The sequence below is a fragment of the Cetorhinus maximus genome, chromosome 6 (assembly GCF_964194155.1).
Source record: "Cetorhinus maximus chromosome 6, sCetMax3.hap1.1, whole genome shotgun sequence".
Classification (NCBI taxonomy): Eukaryota; Metazoa; Chordata; class Chondrichthyes; order Lamniformes; family Cetorhinidae; genus Cetorhinus; species Cetorhinus maximus.
Genome location: NC_135884.1, coordinates 101,129,113 through 101,145,667, shown reverse-complemented (window position 1 = coordinate 101,145,667; position 16,555 = coordinate 101,129,113). Strand labels below are relative to the sequence as shown.

The following is a 16,555-nucleotide window of genomic DNA, read 5'->3' as shown; positions in this document are numbered from 1 at the left end:
AAATGTTCCGCCTTACTTTTTGAAGGAACTCAATTCCAAATAGATATTGCAACCTTATTAGTCATTGAATTCGAGGTCTGGGGGAAAAACATGGATAGTATCTTGTATGTGTAGAAATTTTCTGTGTCTTGGGGATCACAACAATGCTTGTGGCAGAAAAGAGATTTTCAATTGTCATGTTTGATTTTATTTTAGGAGTAAAGAAAACATTCCAGTGTGAATTGTGTAGCTATACTTGTCCTCGACGTTCTAACCTAGACCGCCACATGAAAAGCCACACTGATGAGCGACCGCACAAGTGTCACCTTTGTGGGAGAGCTTTTCGAACAGTTACGCTTCTGAGAAACCATCTCAACACGCACACAGGTAACATAAGCAACTGAAAATGTGCTATGTTAGCATATAAAAATGTTGAAATGTCAAAATACTCTTTGGTGTGTCCTGAATGCAATATTTTAAAATTTCCTTCAAAATTAAAAAATTTAAATGATTAAGTTAGATTTATCTTTTGTTCAGTAGCTGCAAAGATTACATGTAATTCTTGCCACCAAAACATGTTCCATTCAAAACTATTTTTATTTAGTACTAATCAACGTTTATACTTCTTCATGCGCAGGCAGAAATGGGAATGTCACTTGAGATTCATACTGGGGCCAGTTTTCAACTTGTGTGGGTGGACCAGCCTGCTGCTTGTCCAATGACACCAGCAAGAACCAGTTCTTATTAACATGTCAGTGAGATTTCCGAGCTCTTTTTTTGTGTGTGGATAGGTCATCAATAGGGGCTCTTCTGAAGAGCCAAGTTGAAAAAATTTTCTTGGGTGACAGTGAAAGACCCAATGAGCAGAGCTACTTCTGTCAAGCTAGAAGGTGTGCCCATGATTCTCCCAGCTCTACAAAAATCACTTCTAAAAACACTTGCTAATTCCATTTTTGAAGCAGCCATTTTAAATACATATATGCCAGGTTTGTGCGCCCAAGGGAAGCCCCAGATTTGCACCTGGGTGCTATGTACATCATAGGGCCCCAATTTTCTGGGCTCAATATATCTAGTATAAAAGGTGTCTCAAAATTGTAGTGGTAGCCAAATCGTGTGGTGGAAAAGGAGGGAAATAAGTTTTGCCACCTCTGTGTATCTGCCTGGCAGAGAGAATGAAAATTAGCTTCACTGTGGTGATGTGTAAATAAAGAGCTTCAATCTACTTTGTGATAATTCAAAATAAAACATAATTTCTAAAAATGGTTGTAAAAATTAGGAACTTGCATGGAGGTCTTTTGCTGCAGCAAGACAGAGGAGTTTGTGATGTAAAAACCTAAGCTGACAATGCCACCTACTGGATGGAGGCCTATTGTAACAATTAATTGATGACAGACATGAGGAATACTCATAATGAATGTTGACAGTAAAGCACTCATCAAATTGTGACTATTGGAAGTTGTCAAAAAACTGTCAGCATTTTAAATTTTAACGTAGATTATATCACTTTTCAATTGTTCACTTCTTCATTCTGTTGTTTGTGCATTTCTATGGTGCCTTTCCATGACCTAGAATCATCTCAACATACTTCACAGTCACTTTTGGATTGTGATCATAAGAATAAGAGCAGGTGTAGGCCATTGAGCCTGCTCCATCAGCTGAGCTGATTGTGGCCATAACTCCAATTTCCTCCCTGTCCCCCATAACCCTTGTTCTGTTGTCAATCTAAAATCTAACTCAACCTTGAATATATTTAATGACCCCACCTCCACTGCTTTCTGGGTAAGAGAATTCCAAAGACTAAGGACCCTATAAGAAAAGAGATTCCTCCTCATCTCTGTCTTAAATGGGAGGTGCCTTATTTTTAAACTGTGCCCCTTAGTTCTAGGTTCTCCCATGGGGGAGACATCCTCTCAGCATCTACCCTGTCAAGCCTCTCAGAATCTGATATGTTAAAATAAGATCATCTCTCATTCTTCTAAACTCCAATGACTAAAGGCCCAAACTGCTCAACCTTTCCTCATATGACAACCTCTTCACCCCAGTAATCAGTCTAGTGAACTGTCTCTGAACTGTTTCCAATGCAAGTATATCCCTCAAGTAAGGAAACCAAAATTGTACGTAATACTCTAGATGCGGTCTAACCAATGGCCTGTACGATTGTAGCAAGATTTCCCTTCTTTCATACCCTATCTCCCTTGCAATAAAGGCCAATATGTATTTCCTGCCTTAATTTCCTGATGTACCTGAATACTAACTTTTTGATTCAGGTACAAGGACACCCAGCTCCTTCTGTACTGTAGCATGCTACAGTCTCTTTCCTTTTAAATAATAATCTGCTTTTCTCTTCTTCACATTTTCCCACATTATACTCTATTTGCCAATTTTTGCTAACTCACTTAACCTCTGTGCTGCACCCTCGCAACTTGCTTTCCTACCTGTCTTAGTATTGTCAGCAAATGTGGCTACAATACAATCTCATCCAAATCTTACAATTAAAATCCCAGCACTGACCCCTGTGGCACCGCACTGGTTGCTGTTTGCCAATCTGCAGATGACTCATTTATCCCAACTGTGTTTCCTATTAGTTAGCTAATCCTTTATTCATGCTAATATATCAATCTCAATATCTTGTGCAGTAACCTCTTATGTGACATCTTATCAAGTGCCTTTTGAAATCCAAATACATTACATCTACTGGTTCCCGTTAATCCATCCTGCTTTTTACATGCTGAAAGACCTCTAAACTTGTCAAACATTTCCCTTTCACAAAACCATGTTGACTCTGTCTGATTGTATTATGCTTTTCTAAATGCCCTGCTTCTACATCAGTATCACAGTATCTTTACAGTGCAGAAGGAGGCTATTTGGCCCATCAAGTCTGCACTGGCTCTCTGAAAGAGCATTCCACCTGGTCCCACTCCCCTGTCTTATCCCTGTAAACATGCACATTAGGTAGCAATCCAATTCCCGTTTGAATACCTCGATCGAACCTGCCTCCACCACCCTCTCAGGAAGTTTGTTCCAGACTCCAACCACCCTCTGGGTGAAAAAAATTTTCCTCACATCACATTTACTCCTTTTGCCAATTATTTTGAATCTGTACCCTCTAGTTCTTGATGTTCTCTCAAGTGGGAACAGTTTTTCACAATTTACCCTATCCATACCCCTCGGGATCTAGAATACCCCTATCAAGTCTCTCAACCGCCTTTTCTCCAAGAAAACAGTCCCAACCTCTCCAATCTATCCTCATAGCTACAGTTCTTCGTCCTGGGAACCATTCTTGTGAATCTCCTTTGTACTCTCTCAGATTCTAGCATTTTCCCAATGACACATGATAGACTAACTGGCCCATAGTTTCCTGCTTTCTGTCTCCCTTCCTTGGTGGTGTTACATTTGTAGTTTTCCAATCTGCTGGGACCTTCCAGAATCAGAGGAATTTTGGAAAATTACAACTAATGCATCCACTATCTCTGCAGCCAAACAATCAATGATCTCAAAGGAAATTGGATGTTTACTTGAGCCAAATAAACTTTTAGGGCTACAGGAGTAGAGCAGAGGGATGGCACTGACTGAAACCAGAGAGCTGTCATGTACTTGATGAGCCAAACGACCTCCTCCTGTGCTGCATTGTATGTATGTATGGCTTTTAGCTTTTTGTTTTTATGACTTTTTAAGACCCTATGCAAACTATAAGGTCCAGAGGACTTATCAGCCTTTAGTCCCATTAGTTTTCCGAGTGCTTTTTCTCTTGTGATCGTGATTGTTCAAAGTTTCTTCCTCCCTTTTGTCCTCTGCTTTCCTACTATTCTTGAGATGCTTTTTGTGCCTTTCACTGTGAGGACAGATACAAAATACTTGTTCAAGGTCTCTGCCTTTTCTTTGTTTCCTATTATTAATTCCCCAGCCTCACCCTTTAATGGACTTTAGCTACTCTTTTCCTTTTTTTATATACTTGTAGAAGCTTTTATTGTCTTTTTATATTTATTGCTAGTTTTCTCTCAAATTCCAATTATTGTTTAGTCATCCTCCTTTTCTGGTTTCTAAGATTTTCCCAATCTTCTGGCCTACCACTGATCCTTGCAGTATTGTACGCCTTTTTTCAATTTTATGCCACTGTAACTTCCTTAGTCATGGATGATGCATCCTTCTCGTAGAGTCTTTCTTCTTCAATGGAATACATTTTTGTTGGGAGTTATGAAATATCTCCCTACATGTCTCCCACTGCTTCTACCAAATTACTTCTTAACCTATTTTCCCATTTCGCTTTAGCCATCTCTGTCTTCATACCCTTGTAATTGCCTTTATTTAAGTTTAAGACATTAGTTTCAGGCCCAAATTTCTCACCCAAAAACTGAAGGTGAAATTCTAACATGTTATGATCACCCTTATTTAGAGAATCCTTTAGTATAAGGTCATTAATTAATCCTGTCTAATTACATATTGAGGTCTAAAATAGCCCATTACCTGGTTGACAGGCAAGGTAACCAATTTAGAGGCAAGAGGGTCCCACAAATAGCAATGAAATAATTGACCACTTAAACTGTTTGTGAAGCTAGTTGAAGAATAACTGTTACCCAGCTCTGGAAAAACAGCAACCTCTGGCAGTAGATCACTTCCTTTGCTGAACTGGAGTGCCAGCTGAGATACTGCTCTATTTCTGGCATTTGGCTTGAGCCTTCCTGCACAAGGCCAACCACTGAGCCATAGCTGATGTCTAATTTAAACTTCAATCAGGATCTGGTGAGATATTATATCACTTTGAACATCGACGTCATGTTCATCCAATACGTAAACTAATTACCAAATGGCATTTTGTTGTTCATTTACCTGAAACCATTAGGAAAAGCTTACCTAGATCTCAAGACTAGACAAATTTGAAGCTTGCCTCAAATTGTGACTCATTCATGAGAATGATCTTGGGTTTGAGATACAAAAATTGACAACTGAGAAATAAAATTCAAACATATTTTGTCCAAAGAGTTTTTTCAGGATTCCCATCCTCTTAAAATTCTCACTAACAAAACCTGCAACCCAGATTTCATTCCAGAATTTTCTTTCTTGCCGTTTTTGTTTCATCTAAAGATTGTAATTATTTGCATAGTATGAAATAATTCTAGCATATGGGAAAAGTAATCAAATTATGTTCGCTACAGAACCTGGTGTCCTGGGTGCAATTGTACAGGACATTTTTAGTAGAATCCCTGAATGGAATTCCAACTTCAGGGTTTTTATATTGGTTAGTGTAAGGGTGGTGGAAATATTATTAAATTCTTTTCTGATTATTGGATACCCTCTTCTTTCACTAGCAATTAGCAGGTTCTAGTTTACTGATGGTTGAAAGTTATAAATTTGGATCAACAATGGCCTAACAAAGGAGATGAAAGTGAAACACTATCAATACAATTCAGTGATTACAGCAGCGGATTTTCAGCCCAATGGATATTCAACATACCGATATCCATAGCTCTCAAATTATCGTAAATGTAGAAGAACCGAGGAGATTTTCAACTGCCAGCTGACTCTCATTTGAATAATGGGTGACTGACTGAGGAAAATCTATACCTCTTGCTTGCAATTTTTATGGAGGAATGGCAGAGCATGTATGTTGCATGCTGATTCCATTTTCTCCAGGTGTTGAGGAAGTTAGAGTCCTCTCTGAATGGATAAGTTTTTTAAGAGATTCTTGTGGGGCCAGGAAGCACAGGGTTGTTGACCTTGACTTTCTGCATCCGAGTCAGAAGGTTATGGATTTGAGCACCACTCTAGACAACCCCATGAGCAGAGATTAGAGTTCTGATCTCTGAATGCTAGGTTGACATCCAGCGGGATATTCACATCCAATTAGAGTGGGTTGTCAGTGCCCATTGCATCTAGCCAGTTTCCTTGTTAAGGATTTATAAGTTAAGCTAACAACCTATTCATATAAATGAACTTTTTTATAGAAGCAGGCCTGAGCATGATCTGTTGGGTATAAAGCAGTGGAATAGTGTTGCCTCATGCAGCAAGGCACAGTAGAGGAGTGCCCATCCAGGCGCCACACACATATTCAGGACTGCTGCTGGCCTGTTGATTGACCAGGCATTCAGTCCCACATTTGCCCACCCCACACAGGCATTAACTGCACCCTAGGTGCACATTACAGCTGACTGACATTTTTCTTGTCAAAGAGAAGGCCAGGCTACAGCAGTGTGTCCATTTGCTGTCCATGGTTCCCTGGAGAGACCCACGCCTGAAAATCGCTTGGGTCTTCCTGCTGCTACAGTGGAAATAAAATTTCTTTCACCCTCCCAGGTGTTGGTAACTTGTGTATTTTTGAGTGCTTAAGAATTGAATGTGATATTTCCTTTCGTGGCACTGAGACATAAAACCAGCCTGTTCAGTTCTTTCTTCTGTCTAGTTCTTTTTTGCATGTCAGGGGAAGAGAGAGCATGGTTATAAATGCTCAAGTATGAATTAAAAGGAGAGTGCTGCATCCTTGCTCAAATCCCTAACTGGTCAGGTCTGGTGGTTTGCAGACAATCTGCCTTTGTCACACTACCTTAAGAACTCTGGAAAATACCTGAAGGTGATCTGGGGGTCATGGGTAATTTTCTGGAGAGAGCAAGGGTGGGGTTGAGAACAGAAAGCAGGTGTCGACAAGCATGTGAGGTTCTCCCTGGGATTAGTGCCTGGAGTTTCTTGTGCTGCTATCCATCTGGGGTAAAGGAAAAAAGGATTTGAACCTCACTCAACAGAACACATCCTTTTTTTCAAAGTGAACAAAATCGTAAAAGTCTTGCAACCTCCTTATTTTTGCAGGTATTGATTGACTCTTCCTTCATAGTTTAATTATTGCTCTTTATTTTGGAAAAAAAACGGTTAAAAATGTTCCAAATTGGAATCAGTAAGTTCCATTACACTATAAGTGCAACCGCAAGTGTGAATTTGAAGTTCATAAACAAGGTTCATTTTTCAAATCGTGGGTCATTTTAAATGAGTTTGGTTGGTGGTGGGGGGGGAATTTTCTGACATGAAAAATGGTGATTGTTTTGAAACTGTCATTTCATTTAAATCATGCGTGATTAATAGTTTGAATGTTTCTAAAACTGGAATCTAATATAACATAAAACTAGACTGTGCCACTCAACACCAAATTTACACAAATGTGAAATGAGAGTTAATACCATCTTTCTAAACTTTGTAGGTACTAAACCACACAAGTGTCCTGATTGTGACATGGCATTTGTGACCAGTGGGGAGTTGGTGAGGCATCGTCGTTACAAACACACCCATGAGAAGCCATTCAAGTGCTCTATGTGTGACTATGCTAGTGTGGAGGTAAGAAGTGAAATGTTAAAGAATGATAGCATTTATATTAATTTTAGGAAGTGGTAGCAAACACCAGCATGAGGTTCAATTTATTAGAGGTAAATTCATAGGAATGTGAAATTAAAATCTGACATTTAATGTCAGCTAGAAATTCCGACTGGATTCTTTTTGTTTTGGAAACATTCGTGCAGGGGCATGTAATTGTACTGTTGGGCAAGTCTTTTGCATGCTTGTTTGAGCTGATAGCCACATATCCTCTCCTAACCAGAACCACCTACTTCTGCCTCTAACATTGCTAACCTTCATCCATACCTCAGTCCATTTACCTCTAGACTATTATTGCAATGCTTTCTGCATTGCACCCTCCATAAACTATGGAATTCTGATCAACAATTTATCTAAGAAGTCTGAGCACTGTCAGAAAATGACTCAGTTGATCTAGGCCATGGCAATATGGAGTAAATTCTACCACCTGGGCAATGATGCGGCAGAGCTGATTACAGCTCATTATAGATCTTATCAGATATTCCATTCGCTGATTTTACTGGGATGTTGCTGGAAGAGAGGGACAATGTAGGAAGGAGTTTCCAGAGTATGGCTGAAACCCTGACCAGCGGTGTGATCAAAGAGAAGGTGGGAATGATGCATGAGGTGGGAGTCAAGCAAATGGGGATGAGGTTATTGCATTGAGGTAGAGATATGAGGTTGCTAGAGTTGAGGAGAAACTTAAACATCCGCATGAAAATTTTAAATTAAAATTGTTTGGACCCTGACCCTAATTGCCTGTGTTGGTCAGTAAGGAAGGTATAACAGACAAATGATTGAGAAAAATCAGAAATTTAAAGGGACAGAAGGAAGTAAAAATAGTGTAGGATGTAAAACACTTCAGAGATTCATGCAAAAGAAAGGTCAAGAAATGAGGGAAAAATAACTGCAAATGCAACAGGCTTGATATTTATTGAAAAACTTATAATGCAAGCAAAACACTTTGGATTTGTCAGTCGTAAGGAGGGAGAAAATACAGGTCCGTGTCAAGGTTTAACCCCAACTTTTGCACTTAAACAAGGATTTCCTTAGCACTGAACACCTCCAGCAGTCCCGACACACCTTCTGCCCTACCACAAGCGCTAACTTCTCAGAAAATGGAAAGTCTTCAAAGAAAATGCGTGTTTAGCTAATATGCCTCAACTCTGTTCCTACTAAGCCGCTGACCATACAACTTCCCTTCCTGTTCCCCATGTTATTTGATGTCAACAGTTTGTTCTCCTCAGGTACCATATCCCTCTGCTTCAAATCTGCAGTCATCATCCCTCCAAAAAAACCATCCTTGACCTCCACCTTCCCTGGAATCCGATATTTGAATACCTGGCATGACCTCAAAATGGCTCTTTGTGAAGTTACAAAATAATTTTTTTTGTGACTGATCACCTTGTCTTTTTTAATCTGTCTGCAATCTTTGACATGATTGACCACACCATCCTCCTCCAGCCCCTCCCCACTGTCGCCCAGCTAGGTAGGATGATGTTCTCCTGGTTCTATTCATATCTATCCAGTCATAGCCAGAAAATCACCTGGATGTTATCTCTTCCTTTTTCTGGACAGTTACTTCTGGAGTACCTTTATCACCTGTCCTTAGTCCCCTCCTTTTTTCCATATACATGCTGTCTCTGGGGATATCATCAGAAAGTGCAGCACCAGGTTTTACACCTGTGTTGATGCCATCCACCTCAACCTCTACGCAATCTCTCTCAATTATGCCACTGTTCCACTGTCAATACACCTTATCTGACATCTAGCACTGAATTAACAGAAGTTTTCTCCAACTAAATATTGAGAAGACTAAAGCCATTGTCTTCAGTTCCTAGCACAAACTGTTTCCTAGCCGCAGACTCCATCCCTCTCCCTGGCAACTGTCTGAAGCTGAACCAGACTGTTTGCAATCTTCGTGTCACATTTGATCCTGAGATGAACTTCCAACCACATGTGTGCGTCATCAGCAAGTCCCAACTACTTCCACCTCCATAGCATTGCCTGACTCTGCCCCAGCCACTGCTCATCTGAATCCCTCATCTATGCCTTTGTTACCTCTAGATTTGACTATTCTAAGATGCCCCTGGCCAGCTTCCACCCTCCATAAACTTGAGGTCATCCAAAACTGCACCCCACATCCTAACTCGCACCAATTCCAGTTTATCCATCACCCCTGCACTTGCTGTCCTGTGTTGACTTAAGGTTGAGTAGTGTATGTTTTAAAATTCTCTTTCTTGTTTTCAAATCCCTCCAAGTCCTTGCCTTTCCCTGTCTCCATAAACTCCTACAACCCTCAGATATCTGCACTCCACCAATTCTGGCCTCGTGGGCATCCCCTTAATCACTCCACCATTGGTGGCTGTGCCATCAACTGCCAATGCCCTGAAATTCCCTCCCTGCCTTTTTACCTATTTCCTCTTTTAGGATGCTCCTTAAAACTTGTCTCTTTGACTAAACGTTTAGTCATCTACCTAATGCCTCCTTATGTGATTTGGTGTCACATGTTTTTCATTTGTGGGATGTGGCATCGCTGGCTAGGCCAATATTTATTACCCATTCCTCACTGTTCTTGAGAAGGGCAAATGGTGTTTGATAATGCCCCTGTGGCGTTTCTTAGCACATTGTACTGCATTAAAGGTGCTAAGTACAAGTTGTCTGAATGTATTGAAGTCTGTGTTCACGGCAGAAAGCTGTCAGATGTCCAGCAGAAATATTAGATACAATTCTTGAAGCTTGCATTGATCTTTGTTCCAGAAAAACATGCAAGGTTCTTCACAGCGGCAAAATATTTTTTAAAAAGACGTGTCAAAGTAGGGCATATTAGAAGGGTTAACCAATAGCTTGATTAAAGAGTTGTGTTTTAAGGTGGGGAAGGAGTTGAAGAGGCGAGAGTAGTGAAGAACAACACAGACATTCTGTTTGCACACATGACCCTGACCTTGCTATTGCTTGCCCTGTTTGTAGCACGCCGCCTCCTGTTCGGATTGTTCTGTCTTTGGTGTATAAAACAAACACTCTCACACTGTTTCTGTCAGAATGGGATCCAGTTTGATACTTATGCTGTTAGAATCTCCTAGCCTCCCTGACGCATACCTATATGATAAGCTGAAGCTAATTAGTGTGCTACTTTTTTTGCAAAGATATACTTTATTCATAAAATATCTGAAAGAACATTACAAAACATTTCAAAATGGTTGTTACAGAAAGTAAAATGATATTCAAGTTGTCTACATAGATCATGTTAAACTTTTGAAGCGCTTCAATATAATTCTGATACATGTAATATTCACTGCATACATTCAGTGTGAGTCATACAGCCCGAGGGAGTGTCGATACAATTCCCAGCCCCTCGATGCATTATGGCTGAAAGGTCTTCGACAGCAATCTTTCCCCATTGTGCCTCTGCAGCGGCTGCCCCAAGCTTTAGTGCATTCCTCAGCATGTAAGTCCTGGACCTTGGAATGTGCCAGTCTGCAACACTCGGTCGAGGACAACACTTTGCACTAGAAGACCAGCAAGCTTAGGACAGACCAAAGAGCGACTTTCACTGAGGTGACGATCCTGCACCTGCAGTTGATGTTTGTCTCGGTGTGTGTCTTTGGGAACAGCCTATAGAGCATGGAGTCCTATGTCACAGAGCTGCTTGGGGTGAACCTCAACAAAAACCACTTCATCTCTCTCCAGACCTTTTTTACAAAGGCACATTTCACAAGGAGGTGGATAACGGTTTCTTCCCCACCACAGCCGCCTTGAGGGCAACTTGTGGATGGAGTAAGACTTTGGACATGTAGGAACAATCTAACGGGACAGCCTTTCTCACCACTGGCCAAGCTACGTCTTGGTGCTTGTTTGAAAGTTCTGGCGATGAGGCAGTCTTCCAAACGACTTTGCTCAGGGAACCAACCATCTGCAGGGTCCACCACTACAAATTTCATTTTTTGAAAGTGTAATTTAGTTTATAGAAAAACCTAAAGCACTAAGTAGAACTAAAGGTGACTGCCCATCTAAGCAACTTCATGCACATGGTTGTCAACACTCCTCTGGATCCTCCTTCTCCTTCACTTCTTCTGACCCCACTCCTCCTCCCATTGTCATCCTTTGCTGTGTGTTCGCAATACTCTCTGACCTTCCCCTCTCTGACCCTCAGAGGCCTCAGCGTCATTCCCTTACACCTGCACTTCAGTGAATTTTGAGCTCAGTATAAAATTGGATTCTTTTACCATCACCTTCGCCTCAGTGCCCAGTTCTTTGGCCAGGAGTCTTCCTTCTTGCACAGTGGACCTGTTTACCCATCTCCATTATTCTCCTTTGAGCTGGACCCCGCTCTCTGGCCTCTTACCATCTCTAGATCTTTTCATTGAGAACAGTCAGCAAGATGTCGCCATTTCAGTTTCTCTGCTTTTCTTAGCTCCTCTAACCTGTCTTCCTCTGAAGTAGTGGCATTTGTTCTCATGGGTCCAACCCTAACATTGTCATCAAGCACCATCAGGGTGATACTGTTCTTATTTGGCACATCAATCTTGATCTAGCAAAGGCCAAATGCCAACTCGCACATTCCCTCCCTGCCCCACCATACCTTGACCCTGCCACTGAAAGTCGAGCCATTGTTTCCAGGACTCTGACCTCATCTCTGAAGATCTTTTCTTCCTAGCCTTCAACCTCCAAGTCCTCCAAGCTGGAACAAACAGCACCTTCCCAATATCCACAAACGGGAGTGCCCTGATAGACGTATCGTTTCAGCCTATTCCTGCTCCACTGAATTGATTTGTTCCTATCTTGACCTTTTTTTTTCTCTGTTTGTCCAGTCTCTTTCCCACCTACATCTATGATGCTCTCTGTCACCTTAGCAGTTTCCTGGTCCTAACAGTTTCCTTTTTGCCAAGGGCATTCAATCCCTCTGCAACTCCATCCCCCACCAAAATGGCCGGAAAGCTTTCTGCTTCTTCCTTGACCGGAGGCCTATTGCTTTTCTTTTCTTCCCTTCTTTGACTTCTCATTCTCCAGTTTTGGGGATAGGCTATCAACCAGTATTAACTATAAGCACACTGACTCCCACAGCTACTTTGACTATGCTTCTTCCCATCCCTAGTTCCTGTAAGGACTTTATTCCATTCTCCCAGTTTCTCAGCCTCTGTTTCATCTATTCTTTCTTCCCTGTCCCCCTGCTTATTGACTTAAAACCTTTACTTATTACATCTTGAACTTTTCCCAGTTCTGATTGGTCATCGAGTTGAACCATTAACTCTTTCTCTTTCCACAGATGCTGCTAGACCTGCTGCGTTCTTATTTCGATTTCCAGCATCTGCAGTATATTTATGATTAGTATTTCATTAATAAACTTTTTTGTATACTTGCTTTGTTCTATCAACTCCTTGTTTGTTATTAAAATAACTAGTGCAGGTTAATGTGGATTGAGTTAGACTGCATGATAGCTGGGCATTATTCTGTGGTTTTACCCACCATTTGGATAAAAGTATTTGTTGGTGTGGAGGCTACATCAAAGAATGAGGTAGATTGCAAAGGAATTTCCCAATCTAATGTTCCTTGACATGTGCAATACTTAATGAATACTTAAAAATGAGGTGAATATATTGACCACTTAATAGAAGTAGCAGGGAATGAACCCTATTTATATTAGGGTCATATGTTTAGAAAAAAGTCATCTTGGATTTGAGTAAATGTTCTGAAAGCTAGTTTAAATGCTTAGGGAGGCCACTTGTCACTACTCAAGTCAACATTGAGCTTAATTTTTGTTAATTATCTATATTGGACCATTTTAAAAATAATGTATTTTAAAAAGAGTTTGTTAATGTCATGTTTTAGTGCTTTGCCACTCAGTCAATAGATTAGTAATAATTGGTAGAACTCCTACTTCTCATCTACACTGCCTCTCAGCAAAATCATCAAAATCAGTCAGGTTGCACATATATTTCATCGACTCCCAACTCTACTTTTCTCAACCCTTTCATTGTCTTTTAAGTTGTCAGACTGCTTCTCCGAGCAGAAATTTCCTCCAACTAAATATTGGGAAATCTGAAGCCATTGTCTTTTTTGCTCACCATCTAATTGTTGTTCCATAGCTACCAACTCCGTTGTTTTCCCTGACAACTGTCTGAGTGAGGCTGAACCAGACTGTTTGCAACCTTTACTATGTTTGACCCTGACATCCCACTCAGATATTTGCGCTCCTTCAATTCTGGCCCTTTTGAGCATTCCTGATTTTAATTGCTCCAATATTGGTGGCTATAACTTCAGTTGTCAAGACCCTAAACTCTGCAGTTCCCTCCTTAAACCTTTCTCATTCCCTTCCTCTCTTACTGCTTTGACCAAGCTTTAGTCATCTCCCTAATATTTCCTTAAGTGACACGGTGTCAAATTTGTTTTATAAGAGTCCTGTGAATTGGCTAGGGGCATTTTACCAAGTATAATAAATACTATATGAATACAAGATGTTGTGGAAAAGGAGTTAAATAATTAAGTGCTGGGCAGCATTTGGGACAAAGTTCCGATACATAGTTGTGAAACTTGGTGTTTTCACCAGGGATGTAAATAGTTGTAAATTCTCACGCATTAAGGCTGACTAATTGTTCGTTTGTTTTTATAGGTTAGTAAGTTAAAGCGCCACATTCGCTCTCACACTGGAGAACGCCCGTTCCAATGTAGCCTGTGTAGCTATGCTAGCAGGGACACCTACAAGCTGAAAAGGCACATGAGGACCCACTCTGGTACAGTAATCCTCAGTTTACCCTTACTTGCAATTGCATCCAGTACCTACTTTTGAACTTGTTATTATTGCATCTGTACGGTGGCAAATGTGTGTTTTGTAACAAATAGTTTGCTTTGCTAGCAGATATCGATTGTGCCCTTCAGAGATAATTTAAAGCATATGGTTGGATTATGTGCTGTTATATTGTAACGTAATCTCATAACATATTGTGTTCAGCCCTTATAGATTTGTATTTTTTACATTTTTCTTGATAGTTATGTTATGATCTTCATAAAGACTGATAGATAACTGGAAGTTCAAATTTCTCTTTAAAAGTTAATAGTTGAAAGAATGACACATCAAGATTTCAAACTCTAATAAATGATTTAAAAACACTATTGATTCACTAAACACTTTTCCTTTCATAGACAACTTGTATTTTAAACTACAGAAAAGAGATCCCCCATTTAACTTTTAGCACGACTGAAAATCTCCTGCTATGGTTGTATGTTACGTTGTTTCTTAAGTGGGTGCTTCATCCACCAGGAACTAGTCCTAAAATTATTCAGCTTCCTTTTTTACTTTCCAGCCAGGTAACTTCTAATCCCAGAACTGCCTTGTCCTGTGAAGATTGTAGACCCCTTCCTCTAGCTCCAAGCTAGGTGAATCTTCCAGCCGCCATTAAATCCTCAGAAACTTGGTCTTCTATCTGAGCACGAGCTCCCACCCACATTCTGCATGGTAAACGATAGAGTCAGCATTTCCTCTGGTTAAGATGCAGGGCTGGATGCTTCTATCTCTGGCTCACTAGCTCCCAGATGGCTGCAGACCACACAAGACCAAACTGCTGTCTGTCTATGATATTCATGGGTTTATAGGAAAGCCTGCAATCTAATCTCAAAAATGACTCCCTCTACATTCTTCCCCATGGCAATGGGAAGCACATTAGCTTTGTATCTAAGTAGAAATGCTAATTAGCTATCCTTGATCCCAACTTCCTTTCAGCTTAGAAGTTAATAGTTTGCAGCACTACTGTTTACAACTAGATACCTGTAACGCTTTTCTGGGACTGAGACTGAGTCCAGTGGTATACTCAGGCTGCAGTCATAGTCCCTAAGTGTAAATATCATGCACCACCACCTCAGTAAAACAATTGGAGCCTTCATTTGATCTCTAACGATTAAACCACCCATGCTTACTGTTAGGCAGACTGCAGAACAGGTCACATGGCCCCCTTCCTTTACCCTAAATTTAAAGCGACAGTTCCAAGATGTAATCCAATAACTCATAAGACATAGTCCTAAAACATAATATTATAAACCTCCATATGTTACAGTTACCATTTCCTGAGATATACCACATCCAAAGTGTTGTAGAGCATGATGAGTAAAATCTGTACTGGATGAGCTGTGGATGCCTCATATTTGTCACATGCACAGGACTGCCTTAACATTTGGCCAACATGCATGGGTGAAATAGTGATATTCATCAGCCTGAAAGACCACCATCAGCAGCAGTGAAGGAAGCTCATTGATAAACCACCAGTCAGGAAGACCAGTTTTCAGCAAAATTCTGGCAGATTTGTCTTGATGTGGCAACACACTGCTTTTGAAGAAGTAGCTTGAATATACCTGGTTCTGAAAACCAGCAGGCCATATCTTTAGGATAGAGAAGCATTAACTTAAAGTAGTAAATGAGTAAATTTTTGCATACTCATTCATTGAAACAGTTGAATTAGACAATGAGTGGTATTGTCCAGGGCTGTCACAGCTGAGGCAGATTCTGTTCATGCCTGATATCTACATGTTTAAATTAGCGTTTCCAAATGGGATTCCCAGCTGGCATTCTTCATTCATAGGACTCTTGCTGCTTCCCTCAATGATGTACCTGAAGCAATCATACATCAGGGATTGGGGTAGCCAATGCCTAGGTTGGGTGCTGCCCGTGATGATGCTTGCTCTGACTGATTGCTCTCTTCTGTGGTCTTTTCCACACCTGGCTAGCCCTGGAGAATGAGCACAGGATATCTGCCAGTGCTTGAGGCCTTCTGTGGCTCATTATCACTTCAGGGACTGGACTGCATCTTTATACCAGCAACAACAACATTTAAGTTTAGAAGATTATTTTGCTTTTTCATGGTTTAGTTCTTTATTGGTTTTGCCACTCAAATAAAAATACGCCATTTTTAAACACTGGGACAGCCCAGTGTCTCCTTATTGGTGTATTTAGAAAAGGGAAACCATGGTTGAATATTTCAGATCTGTCTGGTTTAATACCACCTTGGGTGATCTATTTACCTAGGAAGCTACAGTGGAAGTTCAATGCCCATATTTACAGAAACCAGTTCCTATATTTGTAGCTCATCAACACTTGCTGAAAGGTGTTGCTTACATTGGATTTTGGAGTACTGTTTTTGTTTATCTTCTGTGGTGTTACTATTTTTATTTCTGAATAATGCTGGTGTAATAATGAAGAAAATATTGTGCAGGGATAGGATTCCTAAATGCTTTAGAATTGTAATTTATGTTGCCT

At 40.5% G+C, this 16,555-nt stretch overlaps 1 protein-coding gene across 4 annotated transcripts in view; it reads left to right on the top strand.

Annotated features, from left to right (window-relative positions):
- Window positions 1-16,555, top strand: part of ctcf (CCCTC-binding factor (zinc finger protein)) — a 49,392-nt gene that overhangs the window by 9,834 nt on the left and 23,003 nt on the right. For all 4 annotated transcript variants that reach the window (XM_078544189.1, XM_078544191.1, XM_078544188.1 and 1 more), the window contains exons 3-5: window positions 196-366; window positions 7,163-7,296; window positions 13,922-14,042. In XM_078544189.1, coding sequence (XP_078400315.1) covers window positions 196-366; window positions 7,163-7,296; window positions 13,922-14,042 — 426 coding nt within the window. The remainder of the gene's footprint in view (window positions 1-195; window positions 367-7,162; window positions 7,297-13,921; window positions 14,043-16,555) is intronic.